At 39.7% G+C, this 16,797-nt stretch overlaps 1 protein-coding gene across 1 annotated transcript in view; it reads left to right on the forward strand.

The window, feature by feature from the left end:
* DUS4L (dihydrouridine synthase 4 like) overlaps positions 1-16,797 on the forward strand; it is a 38,729-nt gene that overhangs the window by 13,681 nt on the left and 8,251 nt on the right. The window contains exons 6-10 of the mRNA XM_057417862.1: positions 9-111; positions 3,549-3,649; positions 4,990-5,140; positions 10,986-11,121; positions 13,836-13,947. Coding sequence (XP_057273845.1) covers positions 9-111; positions 3,549-3,649; positions 4,990-5,140; positions 10,986-11,121; positions 13,836-13,947 — 603 coding nt within the window. The remainder of the gene's footprint in view (positions 1-8; positions 112-3,548; positions 3,650-4,989; positions 5,141-10,985; positions 11,122-13,835; positions 13,948-16,797) is intronic.

A 16,797-nucleotide genomic window follows, 5' to 3' on the forward strand; every position in this document is an offset into this window, starting at 1 on the left:
ATCCGCAGGCCTCGGGACCATGACTTTCCAGTGGACGGCAGTTGCCACCTTCCTGTACGGTGAAATAGGAGTGATCCTGGTGCTGTGCCTGCCGTTTATTTCTCCTCTGAGGTAGGACTTAAGTGTGCTGGCAACCCCAGCTCTGTCTTCTCACCGGCTTGGGTCTGTTTTACGCTTTTGTTGTTATAAACACGGAGCTTTGTTGCGTCTTAAACTAGTTGTGACCTGAGCTGAAAGAATACTGTTTGGGACTTGAGTATCTGGAGTCTCAAGCGCCATAAGCCTCTTTTGAAGAGTGTTGTTTGTTTTTTATACACTGCTGATTCATCCCAACAGCAGCCAGGGTGCCCAGCATGAGCCCCATTGCTTGCGTCAGCAAGTGGGACCTCTTTGGGGTTTTTGGAGCAGCCAGCATACAGGACATCTGGCTTCCCTTGCTGTGAGCTCAGCAAGAAATGAGGGTACAGCGAGGCTTTTCTAGGAGTTGTTTGTCAAGTTTGTGAGGAGCAGCTCTGCAGCCTTGTGGTATATGCTAGGCAGTGTGGTTGCTGAAGAGATAAGAGACATCTGATATTCAAAGCTATCCGCATAGCGTGTGTAAGGGCTGTAGGAAACCTGTTATCACTTTTTTTAAAAAATGTGGACTTCAGCTTGATGCAAAAGCTTCAGAAATACTGAAATAAAGGCCTCTGTGAGTTTTTATGTAGCTTAATAAGATAACATCTGTGGAACATGACACAAACACCAAGAAAAATAATCATTCTTGTAAAATGAATGCTCTTAGTAAGGGAAAGAAACAAAATGTGTTAATTACTCTTATCGTATGAAAAGGCCTGGCTTACTGTGTTACCTTGTTTCCTCTAAGTAGCTCTTCAAATTTGGTAATGTTACTTTTATTTCTGTATGGGAAATAAAGCTAGCCTCTCTGCAAGAAGCAAGAGAAATGATGATGATTTCTTTCCAGAAGATTATTAAATCTTAAAAAACAAACAAAACCACAAAAAAAAAATGAAACCTTAAAGCTTTTTTTCAAAAAAAAAAAAATCCACTTTGTGTTGTGTAAAAACCATTATACCGTTGCTTTCTGCATTTTTAAACTTAAATTCATATTTAGGATGAAAAACGTAGCTTTTACTGTAATACCTTCAGGAACAAAACCTGGAACAAAGCCTTGCTGTGTAGAGAGTCTGAATTTAACTGCGTAAATGTGTAGTAGAGTCTAAATGATTGGATCCTCCACAGCCAATACCAATGATTAGTCATGTTTCCTCAACTTTAGAATTTGAAACTGTTATAAATTCTAAACTAACCTTTAGTTTTTACAAACTGGCTTGGAAAGGCCTCAGCATTTCAACATAGCTTATTGAGTTCTGGTATTTTCTGTTGTTTCCTAATCAAAAGTTCAACTGTATGTAAAAAGCAAGAAGTATTCTGGGAGTTGTAATCATCAGATTATTAATGGCTTATGTGAGGCAACAAGCCGCAAGAATTTCTGCAGGCTGATGACACATGCAGAGTATATTGGGAATATTGGCTTCACTTGTGATATAAACAGGGCTTGAATCTAATCTATGTCTGTGAAAAGCAAATTCATAACCTGAAGTGTACCAAAATCTATTCAAACACTAAACATGGTGCTTGTAATTATATACAAAGGATAGATTTTTGTGCTTGGTTTATAGCATTCAGCTCTTTGAACAGTGGTTTCTGAAAGAGAGAAATCCTTTGTGACATGTGCAATTATCTTCTTAATAAAACTGTTGCAGGAAACTTGTGTGGTTACAGATTAGATTTGGCTGCTCTGACAGTGCCAGAGGACAACAGTTCTTAGTGATCCGGGAGCTGGTTCTGTCAGTGGCAGAAACATGCACTATTAAAGACAGACATGAAGCTGCTGTTCTCTGAAGTTTTGATTTATTTGTTTGTCAGTCTTCAAACAGATTGTTTGCCTCCTTTGTGCCTGCACATTTTTTGAGTGTTAAACTCAGTTCGGAATTTGCTAACGAGCTTTTAAGTTCCTGGGGAATAAGTAAATTGACAATAGAAAGATGCAAGTAAGCAAAAAGACAGAACTGTAGTGCCAGATGCAGCACATCTTTAGTTGTGGCCACTGTTGTAATTTGGAAGATTACATCTATGTGTCTTCTGTCACCGAAAGGAAATGGGAGTGTTAGTAAAATGAATGCCCACACTTGAGGAAAAATGTGTAAAAATGTAACATAGGAAGACTTTGCATTAAAGATTTTCTGTTTTAGCCTGAATATAGCTTGGCTCTGTAGCTGGCCTAAGATTATACCTTAGAAGATCACTTCTTAAGTGGAGATTGGTATGAAACTTGGAGAATTACATGTTTGAAGAGTTAGCAGGTTAGCTTTCTTTGAGTTGTAGCTTGGCTTAATTAAAGTATGCTTTTTTGTTGACACAAACCATGGCTGTCTGCTATAAAGAATTCAGATGATACCAAAAGATTTAAATGGGGTTTTTGAGCATACAGTGCTAAACACTTTCTGGTGCAGAACCAGAAGGAAACATTGGAGATGATGCAATGGTCTAATGTAAGTTCACAGTAGGTTAGAAACTGCTTTGTTGAAGGATGAATTTTAACAGTCTCTGAAAATGTAAATACTCTTAACAAAAGTTGGAAATTTTACCTAAAATAATCAGATGGTGACTAGCAGGTGTGTTTTACCCCCAGTGGCATAATTAGATATTACTTCACTTGTACAGTAGCAGTGGTTCTAACCTGCAGCAAAAGACAAGCAGGTGTTCTGTTGTTGTCTCTGTGAGGTTCAGTTCATTTGAGCACATCACATGCTTTTTTTGTACTCTCAAGTGTGAATTTTTGCAGACCTCTCCATGCAAGAATATTGAATAGGCAGTTGTGTAAACAACAACAAAATGGTCTTTACCACCAGTGGGCCTCTGAAGTTGCTTCTCTAGCCAACAAATGTATGCTCTTGAAAGAGGTTTTAACCCTTGACAAAACATAAACATGAGTTGTCCTTTTGTTATCATTTGCAAGATAGAATGTAATAATAATCTGTGTAACTTTCTAATTATGCAGACTCATCAGTGTAAAAAAAATAAGCCTTCTGAAGAAGGATGGTAGAGATTATCTTAATTTGTGAAGGGTTTTTATTTTGTTTGGCAACAAGGGGTATAAGTGGATAGAAATAAATTGTTGGAATGGGTTTTACATCTTTACCCCACCCCTGAATTTATTGTACTGAGTTTGTGTTCAGGACTGAACACGAAGTAAGCTAGCCAAAGTAAAAGCTAAAATAAAACACACCTGGAGAGTACCTGCTATCATGCAAGAAGTTTTCAAGTTGAGCCAACTGTCTTTGCTTGTATTGACAACAAACAAAAAGGAGACAAGCAAGTTGGATTGTTGGAAAAGTTATGTATACCTAAATTATGTTGCAATTAAAGCAGCTTTTTAGAGACCTTACGTAAGTCTTGTATCAATAATAAAGCTCTCTTCTGTGAGGTTGTTATGCCTTTTTTTCTAATGCTTAATTCTTGAATAACACAATGCTATTTTACAGATGGCAGAAGATTTTTACGATTCCTCTATGGAGCAAAGTGGCAGTTTTTTGGAACAAGATGTTCCTTACAATAATAGTTTTACTGATCGTCTTGTTTCTTGGTAAGTGTTCAATAATTTCTTAATGGAGGGTGAGGGAAATGGTATATGGAGTCCATTGCAGTAGATTAATTGAAAGAGTTGTACTCTAAATCATCTGATTTGTTTCATAGCTCTGCAGTAGAATGGAGGAGGAGAGGGCTTACACTGCGTAATGTTCGGAGTCCAAATGCAATAGTAATATAGTAGTGACTGAGGAGGGAAAATGGGGCTTGGTCTAGGTTGCTGCTTGGTTTCCCTTTCTCACACACATACATGGACTTGAAATGTTTGAGAACCAGAATTGGCTGAGCTGTGCAGTATGCAGTAGATGGCACTCTTTCTCTTGGTTGCTATTGAAATAGAACACCAGAGAAATATATCAAAGCCCTGGGCTATTTACTACTTTTGCTTAGCACAGCTACGAAACAGCTGTTGACTACGTTTGTTACAAGTAGATGATGAAGCCTATCAAGTAGGAGTAAAGCTTTGGTGGATCTGGAGCTTGAATGATGACCATATGCTGTAAGAACTGATGATGTGTCATGAAATGTGTATTTTTGTTGATGTATAAGAGGAGATTTTAGGTATTGTTTGCCTTAATTGTGTATATGATGGCTACATTTATAGGTTGTAATAGGAACTTATAAATGGGTTTTGGTTTTATATGGATGTAAGTCCTAATTATTTTGTCCTTTCAAAAATGTTGGCAGTGTATTGGCCCTTCTGCAGAACTATCAGGAGTACATGACAGGTGAAAGGAAACTGAGAGATGGATGAAAGGCAGATGAAAGAAAGCTGAGGTGTAGGTTATCCCCTTTTTAATGTTCGTGTTCAACACTGTTACTATAGTATTCCTGTTTGGATGGATGTTAGAAATAATTTTTTCCCTCTGTGATTCAAGCATAGGCACTTCTGTCATTACTAAAATACATGCCTATCTAAATTCCGTATGAGGTAAGTACTTCAGAAGGCATCTATTCTTTTTACTTTCTGTTTTTTCACTGTTTGTCCACTGACTGGATTTTAATTCAATTATCAACAGTAACATTTTGAGACTGCAGGGTCTCTGGTAACATTTGTAGAGTATGTTGCTTTGGCCTGATCCCTGGTGGCTGGGTGCAAGTGTTGGAAATGACTGTTCAAGCATGGTTTGGGAAAGGGTTTAGCATTATCTGTGGAAATGTCTTATATTGCTATAGTCGTTTATTAAGAACTATCTTTAAAATGTATGGGTAACATAAGTGATGTTATTATTTGTCTTGCGCCTGTTTGCCGAGCAGAAAGTCCAAATATGTATTTCCAGTACTATGTCTTTATAATACCCACAGATGCAAATAAGAACAAATTATTTTTGTTTGCAGATGCTGTTAGAGAAGTCAAGAAGTACTCAGCAGTTCATGTGAATGAAAAGGCTGCAAATGTCAATTCCAGTGTCTTTGATCATATTCAGATGAAACTCTTCCGATCCCAAAGAAACCTCTATCTCTCAGGTTTTTCCTTGTTTCTTTGGCTGTAAGTATAGCGTTTTTCTGATTTCTACATAGTATGTTTCTTAAAGGAACTATTGCACAAAGTAATGCAACTATAAAAAATGATTGGAAGATAAGTTTCAAGAGATTAAAGAATTAAGTGTGAGCAGATTGGCTATGAGGCATGTAAGCGCAGGGAAAATGATATTTACAAATGTTTGAAGATTGGAAGAATATGTGAGCAACACATGGAAAGAAACATTTTGAATGCTTGAGAAAACATGTATTTTGCAGAAGTTTGTTTTGATTGTGGAAAACTGGGATAAAAACCCCTCAAAAACTAAAACAGTGTTTAACTAATCTTAATGTGTTGCAAGTTAGGAAGCAAAGCTTGAGTCTGACTTAAACCACTTTGTCTAAAGCTTGAAGTTAGGAACTGCAGGATAATGTTCCAACTTCTGAGGAAAGTTTCAGATATTATTTCAGATCAAGTGCTTTCTGACAGCTGCTTGCTACGATATCATGATCTTAATTGCAGTATCCCTTTCAGGATGTTTAAATACAGCTAATAAAACAGGGTAACAGAAAGGATAGCTCTGTATCAGGCAGCAAGAGCAGCCAAGGCTACCTGTGAATCTTCACGATAGCCACCACAGCCTGCAGTTCTCAGTTGGGCAAGGAGCCCATGAACTAATTGGGCACTGTTCGCTCACTAATGTGAATGAATGGAAACAGACATTTGGCCCAGTTAGAATTAAACTTGGCTAGGGATTTGAAAGATAGCAGGAAGGGATTCTGTAGTTACATTGCAAATAAAAGACAGACTCGGGACAACGTGGCCCCCTCTGGAAGCTATCAGGAGAACTGGCTACCCTGGATTTGGAAAAGGCTGGGGTTCTTAATGACTTCTTTGCCTCTCTCTTCACTGGCAAATGCTCTGACCACACCACCCAAGTCTTGGAAGGCAGACAGAGGGACTGTGAGAATGAAGACCCTAGGCCCACTGTAGGAGAGGATCTGTTTCGAGACCATCTTAAGAACTTGAATGTGCACAAGTCCATGGGACCTGATGAAATCCATCCGCAGGTCCTGAAGCAGCTGGCAAATGAAGTTGCTAAGCCACTGTCCATCACATTTGAAAAATCATGGCAGTCAGGTGAAGTTCCTGACAACTGGAAAAAGGGAAATATAACCCCCATTTTCAAGAAGGGGAAAATAGATGACCAAGGGAACTACAGACCAGTCAGTCTCACCTCTGTGCCTGGCAAAATCTTGGAGTAGATTCTCCTGGAAGGCATGCTTAGGCACATGAAAAACAACAAGGTGCTTGGTGACTTGTGCAAAGAGTTCGACACTGTCCCACATGACATCCTTGTCTCTAAATAGGAGAGACATCAATTTGATAGGTGGACCACTCGGTGGATAAAGAACTGGCTGGATGGCTGCACGCAAAGAGTTATAGTCAATGTCTGGCTGGAGACCAGTAACGAGTGGTGTCCCTCAGGGATCGGTGTTGGGACCGGTCTTGTTCAACATCTTTGTTGCTGACATGGGCAGTGGGATTGAGTGCACCCTCAGCAAGTTTGCTGATGACACTAAGTTGTGTGGTTCAGTTGATATGCTGGAGGGAAGGAATGCCATCCAGAGGGACCTTAACATGCTTGTAAGGGGGGGCTGATGCCAACCTTATGAAGTTTAACCATGCCAAGTGCAAGGTCCTACACCTGGGTTGGAGCAATCCCAGGCACAGCCACAGGTTGGGCAGAGAAGAGATTCAGAGCAGCCCTGTGGCTAAGGACTTGGGGGTGTTTGTCGATGAGAAACTGAACATGAGCCGGCTTTAGGTGTGCGCTTGCAGCCCAGAAAGACAACCATATCCTGGGCTGCATCAAAAGGAGTGTGACCAGCAGGTTGAAGGAGGCAATCCTGCCCCTCTACTCTACTCTCATGAGACCTCACTTGGAGTATTGTGTGCAGTTCTGGTGTCCTCAACATAAAAAGGACATGGAACTGTTGGAACAAGTCCAGAGGAGGGCCACGAGGATGATCAGGGAACTGGAGCACCTCCCGTATGAAGACAGGCTGAGAAAGTTGAGGCTGTTCAGCCTGGAGAAGAGAAGGCTGTGTGGAGACCTCATGGCAGCCTTCCAGTATCTGGAGAGGGCCTACAAGGATGCTGGGAAGGGACTCTTCATTAGGGACTGTAGTGATAGGACAAGGGGAAATGGGTTAAAACTGAAACAGGGAAAGTTTAGATTGTGTATAAGGAAGAGTTTCTTTACTGTTAGTAAGGAAAGTGTCAAGAAAAAATTCATATAAAACTTAAGCAGGGAAACTTTCAAAAAGGTGTTTGTAGCTTTGCACAACAGTGATAGGAATGCATCATGTTCTCTGTCTTCCTTCAGAATGGTTAAGTAAATATGCACAAATCTGTGATCTCTGCTCGAAAAGAGGAATAGCTGGATTGTATCCTACACAGGAGTTGGAAGCTGGTCCCCCAGGATCCTACTCTCATTTGGCTTTCAAGGAAGAAAACTTGTCAGGTGGCCATAATAGAAATTTTTTTTTTAGTGGTTTGTTTTTTTTTTGGATAAAATCTCTGCTCCAGAAGGCTTAAGGCCTTTATTGGATGCTAGCCTTTCACCAAGATTTAGAAGAAATAAATATTCATATATTAATGGCTATACCAAAGGACTTTTCTTAGTAGAGCTATTTTGCTTTTCCATCCAAAAGTATAATATCTGTCAGAGAAAAGGGGGAAGAGTGTTCCTTCGGTTGCTTTATTCTATACTGCTACTATAATTGCCCAGCCAAGTTGAAACAACATGTAGATGTGAGTGGGTACTTGGTTACCTATAGTTCATTCTTTTGGTCAATTTTGGTTCATTTTAGCATATCAGCCAATAGGAGAATTCCAGAAGTGAGAGAAGGAGTTTTCCAAAATGGAGGAGGCTGGAAGCTTGTCATTCTGGCAACACAACAAAAGCTGTTTTCTCTGTGTGGTTCAGCAGTTGCAGAACCCTGTGTACAGGCAAGAAAAATTACCTCCTATCATTTGGAGGTATTGGGACCAGCTGAGACTTCATCCACTGAACTGTTTGGACAGAGGAGTGTCATGGTTACCAGAGACTGTTTACTGGGTAGGACAGAGGCACCTGTCTGCTAATCTGACTTGATATCCTGGAGAGCCTGCCAAGTTTTGTCTGGCCCTTACCCCGTGCTGAGCCAGAGAGGGATAAGAAGGACTGAAAACAAAAGGGAAGCTAAAGAAAACATGGTCCCCTGCTCACTGAGGCAGGGGACCAAAGGACAAAGGGTATGGAGAAGAGTGAGACATAGAGTGTCTCATTACCAACCTTACATTATGTTGTTTCTTGTTAGTAAGGTCTGCTTGACCTGCCAATTCTCTGAGCGTTCTAGGAGAGTTGGTGGGGTATGCAACGTTACCCACAGTAGCAGAAGATGCAGCTAGGGAGTACTTAAGCAGATTGGGCATATACAAGTCCACAGCATTCTAGGTTGGGAATGCATCACAGTGCAGGCAGTAGGAATCGGTGAGTCATTGCAAGGCTGTACTCTAAGCTTTGACAGATTGTGATGATCAAGGGGAAGGTCCTGGTGATTGCAAGAAGGCAAACCATCACAGCTGTCTTCAAGAAAGACAAAAACTAGGAAAGGAGAATATAGAGAACTAGAGGGTAATCAGCCTCGCCTCCCTCGGTAGATGATGGAGCAAATCTTACTCAGAGCCACTTTCAGGGACATGAAAGATACAGTGACTTGAAACAGCCAACATAGATTTACTGAGGGGTGGATCATACCTGATCATCCCTGTTGCTTTCTGCAATGAGGTGACTGGGTGTATGGATAAAGGGCAGAGCAGTGGATGTTGTGTGCCTTTAGCAAGACTTTTGACATAGTCTGTTGTGGTATCCTGATAGCCTAGCTGTGGAGGAATATGGGTTGGAGAAGTGGAGAAAGAAATGGATGGAAAATTTCCTGGGCCTTTGGGCTCAAAGTATGGTAATAATGCAAATTTCAGCTAGTGTACCTCAGGGATTGGTACTGGGTTCAGTACTGTTTATGTCATTATCAACAACATGGATGGTGGGACTGAAGGTGCTCTCAGCAAGCTGCAGACTACCAAATCAGTGGTTGATACCTTGAAGGGCAGGGCTGCTATTCAGAAGGAGCTAGACAAGTTGGAGAAGTGTGCTGCCAGAAATCTTAACTTCAACAAAGGCAAATGCAAACTCTAACATCTTATAAAATGATCATGTACGGCACCCAGGCTGGCTGACTGGGTAGAAAGCAACTTTGTAGAAAAGGATCTGGAGATCCTGGCAGACAGTCAGTCATGTATTGAGCTTTAATAGCAAGGGTGTAGTCAGCAGGTCAAGAGAAGTGGTTGTTCCCTTGTATTTGGCACCTAAGGTGCTGCAGGACTGTGTCTGGTTTTGACTTCCCAAAACACTGGATTATTGCAGCAGGGTACTGAGAGTGGGGGCTGAAACATATGACCTATGAGGAGAGGATGAGGGAGCTTGGCCTCAGCCAGAAAGAGAGACATTGAAGGAGACATCTATTGCCTTGTATGGCTGTCTAGTGGTAAGATGTAGAGAAGATGGAGCTAGTTCTTCTCAGTAGGTTCACACAGGAATGACAAGAGGCAACAGACCAGGAACCTGAGAAATTCCAACTTGTGGTAAAAAGTACTTCTGCTATTGAGAACAGTCAAACACTGGAACAAGGACCATGAAAGATGGTGGAATACCCATCATTTAAGACAGTGGGAACCCAACTAGACAAGCCTCTGAGCAGTCTTCTCAGCTTGTCCCTTCTTTGGGCAGGAGCTTGAATGTGATGACCTTTGGAAGTCCCTTTCAACCTACATGATGCTGTGATTCTGTTTTATTAATGAAGTTTTACTGACTCCCAACTGCTGAATCTGTAAATCACTAAGCAATAGTGAAACATGCTAACCCGTAGAAAAGTAGTGACATGGGGACCTTAACTTTTTTATTAAAACCAAAAAAAGAATAGGAGCTTTCAATGAAAAAGCTGGGCAGGGAGGGCTTACCTTGAAAGCCAAAAGTTCTATTAATATGTTTTCAGTTAGAAAAAGCCAATTACTTGGATTTTCAAATATCTTTTGAAGAGCAGCTGCATAGTTATAGTACAGGAATTAATTCAGTGTTGCTTTGGCCTTTACTTGATTCAGCAATATGCTGCTTTGAAAGACTCCAAGGTGAATAATGAAAGTAGCAATGCAAAGAGGCAATCCCTAGATCTAATCAAACGAGGTATTTGCAAAGCTTAGATTTGAAGTGCTATACGAGTGCTGACATTGATGCATGTTATGATTTATATGGTATTGACAGAGTACTTTGAAGATTAATATGCTCATGTTGCTAATTTTATTATTGTAAGGCCTGTTATAAAGTTGCAGGGTGGTTATTTGGGTTGGGGGGGTTGTTTTTTGCATTGTACTCCTTACCGTAATGTGTTGCTTGGGTCTTGTATTCAGAGATCCATCATCTTTAAAAGGATGGTTATGTAAGAGCATGTCAGCCTTTAAGCAAACAGGTCCCTGAACCTTCAGTGGCTGTGGATTTTTGGGAGGAGGGAGGTTCTGCATCTGGTAAAAATGAGTTGGTTTTTTTGTTTGTTTTTTTTTTTTTTTAATGGATGAAAATATTTTCAGTCTATTTTGCTGATATTTGTCATTGATGAGCCTGAATGTTTCTCTTTGTGTGCTTAAACAGTCCTTTTATAATTTTGTTTTCACAGAGAAAGAAAACGGGTGGCAGTTTTGTTTGGTTTTGATTTGTGCTGTGAATTACTGTGCTGTGAATTACTGTGCTGTGTTCACTGTGTTTCTTCACCAGTGTATTGAGACGTACTATTACCCTTCTTAATCAGCTGGCAAAAGAGATGGCATCTCATGCAGCTCTGGAAATGCAAGTGAACGATGCTACTGAAGCAGCCAAAAAATACCTGGCCAAGATTGAAAGGCCACAGGAGGTATCTTTGAGCTTTTTTGGTTATTTTCTTATACAGCAAGTGTCTAGTACAAAATGTATGAGGATGGTTTGCAACTGAATAATGTTTGTTCATTTCTTTCTTTCTGGTGCAAAAGGAAAAACAATGTTTTTACAATATGTAATGCAGAATACCAAATATGGATTTCAGTCGTATTTTATTAACAAAGGAAACCAAATGAACTTCTCTCTTCCCAGTACAAATTTCATTAAAACAGTAATATATTTTTAAAATATCTCTCTGAATTAAAGCAATACAAAGTGAAGGGAGACACTAATTTTGTTCATTTTATTCTCAACAGTTGGCTGTCTAGGTCAGGGCTATAGCAGTCCTGTACAGAAAAGCCTACAATATAGCTGTTCTTCTGCTGGCTGCTGCTTCTAAATAAGATTTTTTGCTCCAGTCCTGAAATGTCTTTTCCAACTTGTAAAATTGGTCTTTTTGTATTTACTGTGGTTTGTATTCTTGCAACTGTTCTTAGGGTGGGTCAGCCAATTTCCTGATGCCTTCCTTTCTCAGTAAGGCACTGAAGTAGTATTAATCAGGAAGTTACCAACAATTCCTGACTTCAAAGAACTACCAGTGGACCAAAGATACGTTATTTTTATGAGAACAGTAAAGAAAATTACCATTTGTCTGTTGTGGTTGTGCGCAGGAAGGGAAGTCAGCAAAGATAATAAATGTGTGAAATCTCTTGAAACTGGTTGGTTTGACTTCTCTTGGAACAGACTGAACCATAAGCTAGGTTGCAGATACCCAGATTATGATGACTTTTACAGCAATCTTCAGTCTAGTACATTGTTAAAACAAAATTCACTGCAGGTGTGTACAGGTTTCCTTCCTGTTTGTCTGGAGCAGTGTCTATGGTTACCAGCACTGTAATAAATCTTCAGAAAAAGAGAACAGATTCTGGACAAAAAGCACTAGAAGGGATGCAAAAAGAAAATCCAGTTGAGAGGTGCTGTAAAACAAGGATTGCAAGAATGTGTGTTAGCTATTTCCCAAGTATGAAATGATTACAAAATTTGGGGATTTGGTATTTTATCAAAATGATTCAGACTCCCTCCCTCAGCCATGGAATTTATCTCTTCTGCATACTGGTACTTCACCCTCCCCGCTGTTGGGATTTGTCCAAAGGTCCTCTTTTTGTTCTGCTCTCACATTCTCTTAGCAACACATTCTCTTTAGCTGCTTGTAAGTGATAGCCAGAAACTGGAAACTGTATTCCTGTCTGTTTCTATTTGTGTGTTTGATTGCATGGTTTGCAAAAACAGTGGTAGCTGTTGCAGCTCTGTATTGCACTGGAGTTGCAAAGTGTTCAGAATTGGTTTATTTTAACTTTATAGAGATACTATGACTTAGGTTCCTTTGTGGCTTGGCCTCTGCATTTCTGTTCGTTTGCAAGCATTTCATTCCAGCACCAAAGAGGCAAGAGCAATTGCATATAGGGTACTGGATGTAAGTATAAATACTGTAAGTTTAGTGTGCTATGCATGCACTGTCTCCTGTTCAGAGATTCCATAGAGAACAGAACTTAAGATAAATGTTTTTAGAAATAACTATGAGTGTATTAATAGGGAAAAGGTGGTCACAAAGTAAATAAGGCAAATTTCATTACAATTAAGGCTGATTTCATTACATTAAGGCTAATTTCATTACAAATTGACTATGCTTTTGTTACCAACAGTCAAATGCAATCTCTGCTCTTTAGTTAAATAGCTTCTGGAAATTTTTCTTAAGCTTTTTCTGTGGATTGTTTACTAGTCTTTGTAAACATTTCTTTTCCTTCTTCCTAAAGTAATCTTTCCCTTTCTGCTCCCACCTGTACCTAGTAACCTCTGATATCATCAGCTAACAAACAGCTGTTCATCTCAGTTCTACTTTTCTTTTTCCTGTTAAGCATTTACAACTTCTTTTGCTATTTTTTGTAACAGATGATGCTTGGTTGGGTAATAGAGGAAGCTATATGAGCAAAGTGTCTAATTATGGGGTCTAATTCTTAGCATATAAGTCATCAGTAGTAATTGCCTTAATGATAAAAGCATATGTAAGTATAGTAGAGCCAACATTTTCAGAGTACAGGAAGTATACTGCTGTTGTGCCTAGTTCTGATAGGGCTCTTCCTGAGTCCTTCACTAGTTTATTTTGGGGTTTGGGGTGTTTTTGGGGGGTTTGTTTTTTTGGTTTTTTTTTTGGTTTGTTTGAGGTTTTTTTGAATTTCGGTGAATTGAGGCATTCTGAAGATTGAAGAAGTAGCTGCAAACCTATGAGGGCAGATTTGTGAGGTATGACATGATTTAAATCAAAATAAACTGTTAGAGCAAATTGCAGGTAAACATGGCAGTGTTCTGTCACTTGCAGTCCAAGTGTATGTTTTCTGAAAAAGCCATTTATAACCTAAACGGAAGTTGTGGGCTTGGTGCAGAGATATAAAGTACTCTGACATGGTTTAACTCTTAGAGAGGAGATAATGCCATACTACTACAAGTGTGCCATTAGTATCAACTTAAAGCATTGAGCATTCTTCCCCTCCATCCTCCCCCAGTCTCCAATGACTGAGTACCTGCCTGTGTCATGTTGGCATTTGATAGAACCTGTCACTTTGCAAGATCAAGGTGGATGTTCTCTGTTTTTTTTGGCATTAATGTCAGACTAATGAAAGTGAAATTAACTGTAGCAATTGTTGTTCTTAATAGGGCTTGAGTGAAAAAGGAAATGGTGCAAAGAAAGAGTTAACAGAGGCAACTAATGAAAAGTTGAGGAAGGAAGTTGAACTTTTGAAAGCAGAGTTACAGAAGACATCAAATGGTAAGTATTGGTTAGGATTTCATTGCAATTAAGAAAAAGCTGATTTTAACACTGGATGTCAAAAATTTTTCCAGGTATAGTATTAATTAACTCCATCATTTTACAGAGCACTTGAGGTTTCTTCACATTTGAGTGGGAACTGGAAAAACATACAATTGCCATCCCTGTATTTTAGTAAATGTTTTCATTCTGAAAATGTGTACACTGTAATTTGAACACCTTGGTTAAATAGTAATTATTAACAAATCGAACTGATATATTTAAATGGTGTTGACTTGTCATCATCAGTGACATGACCAGGATATGGAATCAATTGCAAGTTGCAATTCATAGAATCATAGAATAGGTAGGGTTGGAAAGGACCTTAAGATCATCTAGTTCCAACCCCCCTACCATGGGCAGGGGCACCTCACACTAAACCATGTCACCCAAGGCTCTGTCCAACCTGGCCTTGAACACTGCCAGGGGTGGAGCATTCACAGCTTCCTGGGGCAGCCCATTCCAGTGCCTCACCACCCTAACAGGAAAGAACTTCCTTATATCCAGTCTAAACTTCCCCTGTTTAAGTTTTAACCCATTACCCCTTGTCCTATCACTACAGTCCCTAATGAAGAGTCCTTTCCCAGCATCCTTGTAGCCCCCCTTCAGATACTGGAAGGCTGCTATGAGGTCTTCACACAGCCTTCTCTTCTCCAGGCTGAACAGCTCCAACTTTCTCAGCCCATCTTCATACGGGCGGTGCTCCAATCCCCTGATCATCCTCATGGCCCTCCTCTGGACTTGTTCCAACAGTTCCATGTCTTTTTTATGTTGAGGACACCAGAACTGCACACAATACTCCAAGTGAGGTCTCATGAGAGCAGAGTAGAGGGGCAGGATCACCTCCTTCGACCTGCTGCTCACACTCCTTTTGATGCAGCCCAAGAGACAGTTAGCTTTCTGGGCTGCAAGCACACACTGCTGGCTCATGTTCATTTTCTCATTGACCAACATCCCCAAGTCCTTTTCCACAGGGCTGCTCTGAATCTCTTCTCTGCCTAGCCTGTAGCTGTGCCTCCGATCCAGGCGTAGGAACTTGCACTTGGCATGGTTAAATATGATAGGCATCAGCTTGATCTTTCACACATAAGCTACTCTCCCTGTATAAAATGTGGGTGAGGTTTTTTTCTATAAAGTGGGATTTCAGTCAGGTAGAAGTAAAATCCTTGAGTAGTATTCCAAATCAATATATCTCCAGCAGAGGTGTTAGCTGCTTCTTTTTTAACACATCCACCCTTTTTCTTTTTTTTTCTTTTTTTTGTCTATGAGGAAACATGCATTGGAATTTGTAACATAATACTTTTGTTAGCAGCTTCCGTGTTTAAGGTTTAGGTTGTCAAAACTGCTTTCTAGGCAACCCAGACTGAGATAGAAGCAGATTTTACCTGTTTGGTTCTGTTTTATTGGGATCTGTCAAGGTCTGTGATACTTACAACACCTGCTCATCTGAAATCAGTGTTTGTAAGATAACACTGCCAGTGACCTTGTAAGCATTAATCAGATGTTCAGACTATAACAAAATACAGATTTTCATGGTACCAGATAGCATGTTATCATCAAAACACAGTCCTGCTTTCATATTTCATGGCAGTGCTACAAAGCTGTAAGAATAACAACAAATATTTCACAAATCATTTTTCAGGGTCCACTGCAAAGACAAGCAAGAACTGTAGAATAGCTATTTTCAGCTGGGATTGAAGCAACAAGAATCTTTTAAATAGAGTCTCATTAGTTCACATTCTCAGGCAGGTTTGATTGTGAGTTTTCACCCTCCTGCTGTTTTCTTAAAGAAAGAGGGGGAAGACTGCCTTTGAAGTGACAGGATCAATGAAAAACTTAAATGCATATGTTTTATTTAAACTAACTGGTGGTATGTAACACTAATATAATGTAAGCTTTTCAGTCAGGAATGCTAGAGAAAGCTAAGGAATAAATAGATTTACCACATGCTGCTACAGCTGCATTTTTCCTGTGGGCTGTTGTCCATCCTAAAGATGTATAAATTAAGGCATGCTTGGGTCTTTTGTTAAGGGGGAGAGGAATGAATAGGAAAATATTTACAACCCTTTCTCTGAAGCCATCCCCCTCATTGCCAAAACAGAAAAAAACATGGTTACATTGATTGCCATAGTCAGCTAGATGGTGTTAAGGTATGTCTATCTTGGTAATGACAATGTGTATAGACACAGTTTTCTGAGGAGTGTTAGAGATTTAATGTGAATCAAATTTACAGTTGTTTTTATTAAACTTCTGCAGCCGAACATGTGAATGTTGAGTTTCACGCGCGCTAAGTGTTAGTAATGTATTGCACAAAATCAAGGTTGAGATTGAAAAGCTTGTTTTACCTCTTTTTAACAAGTGGCTTCATGCTGCTGAGCTCGCATAACTAAAGGAACCTTTGTGTCCACAAAGTCCAGTCCATGAAATTTTGGGGTTATATTTTGAGAGGAAAGGGAATGAAGAGTGTAGGGAGTGTAACTTTTTGTCATGAAACGAGGCAAAACTAGTGTGAAAGGGAAGACTTTACTGGTTTGGGTTTTGGGGTGGTGTCTTTTTTTCCAGCTACAGTACCAGTAAGAGTTGTAAGTTCAGATTTTGTTGTTGTTTGTTTGGGGCTTGGGGTTTTGGTTTTTGGGGGTTTTGAGTTTTGTTTTTTTGTTTGTTTGTTTTTTGTTTTCTTGGATGAAAAACAAGTATAATGTTTTTCACAGAACAGTTTTAATTCAAATATGCATTGCTGGTCTGGCACATTTGTTGTGCTACTTATGTGGGGTGATAGGTGATCTATTACTTTATAGTAGTAGTATAAAG

The sequence above is a fragment of the Pezoporus wallicus genome, unplaced genomic scaffold, assembly GCF_028554395.1.
Source record: "Pezoporus wallicus isolate ANWC-B61680 ecotype Strahan unplaced genomic scaffold, APGP_CSIRO_Pwel_v1 contig_5542, whole genome shotgun sequence".
Lineage (NCBI taxonomy): Eukaryota > Metazoa > Chordata > Aves > Psittaciformes > Psittacidae > Pezoporus > Pezoporus wallicus.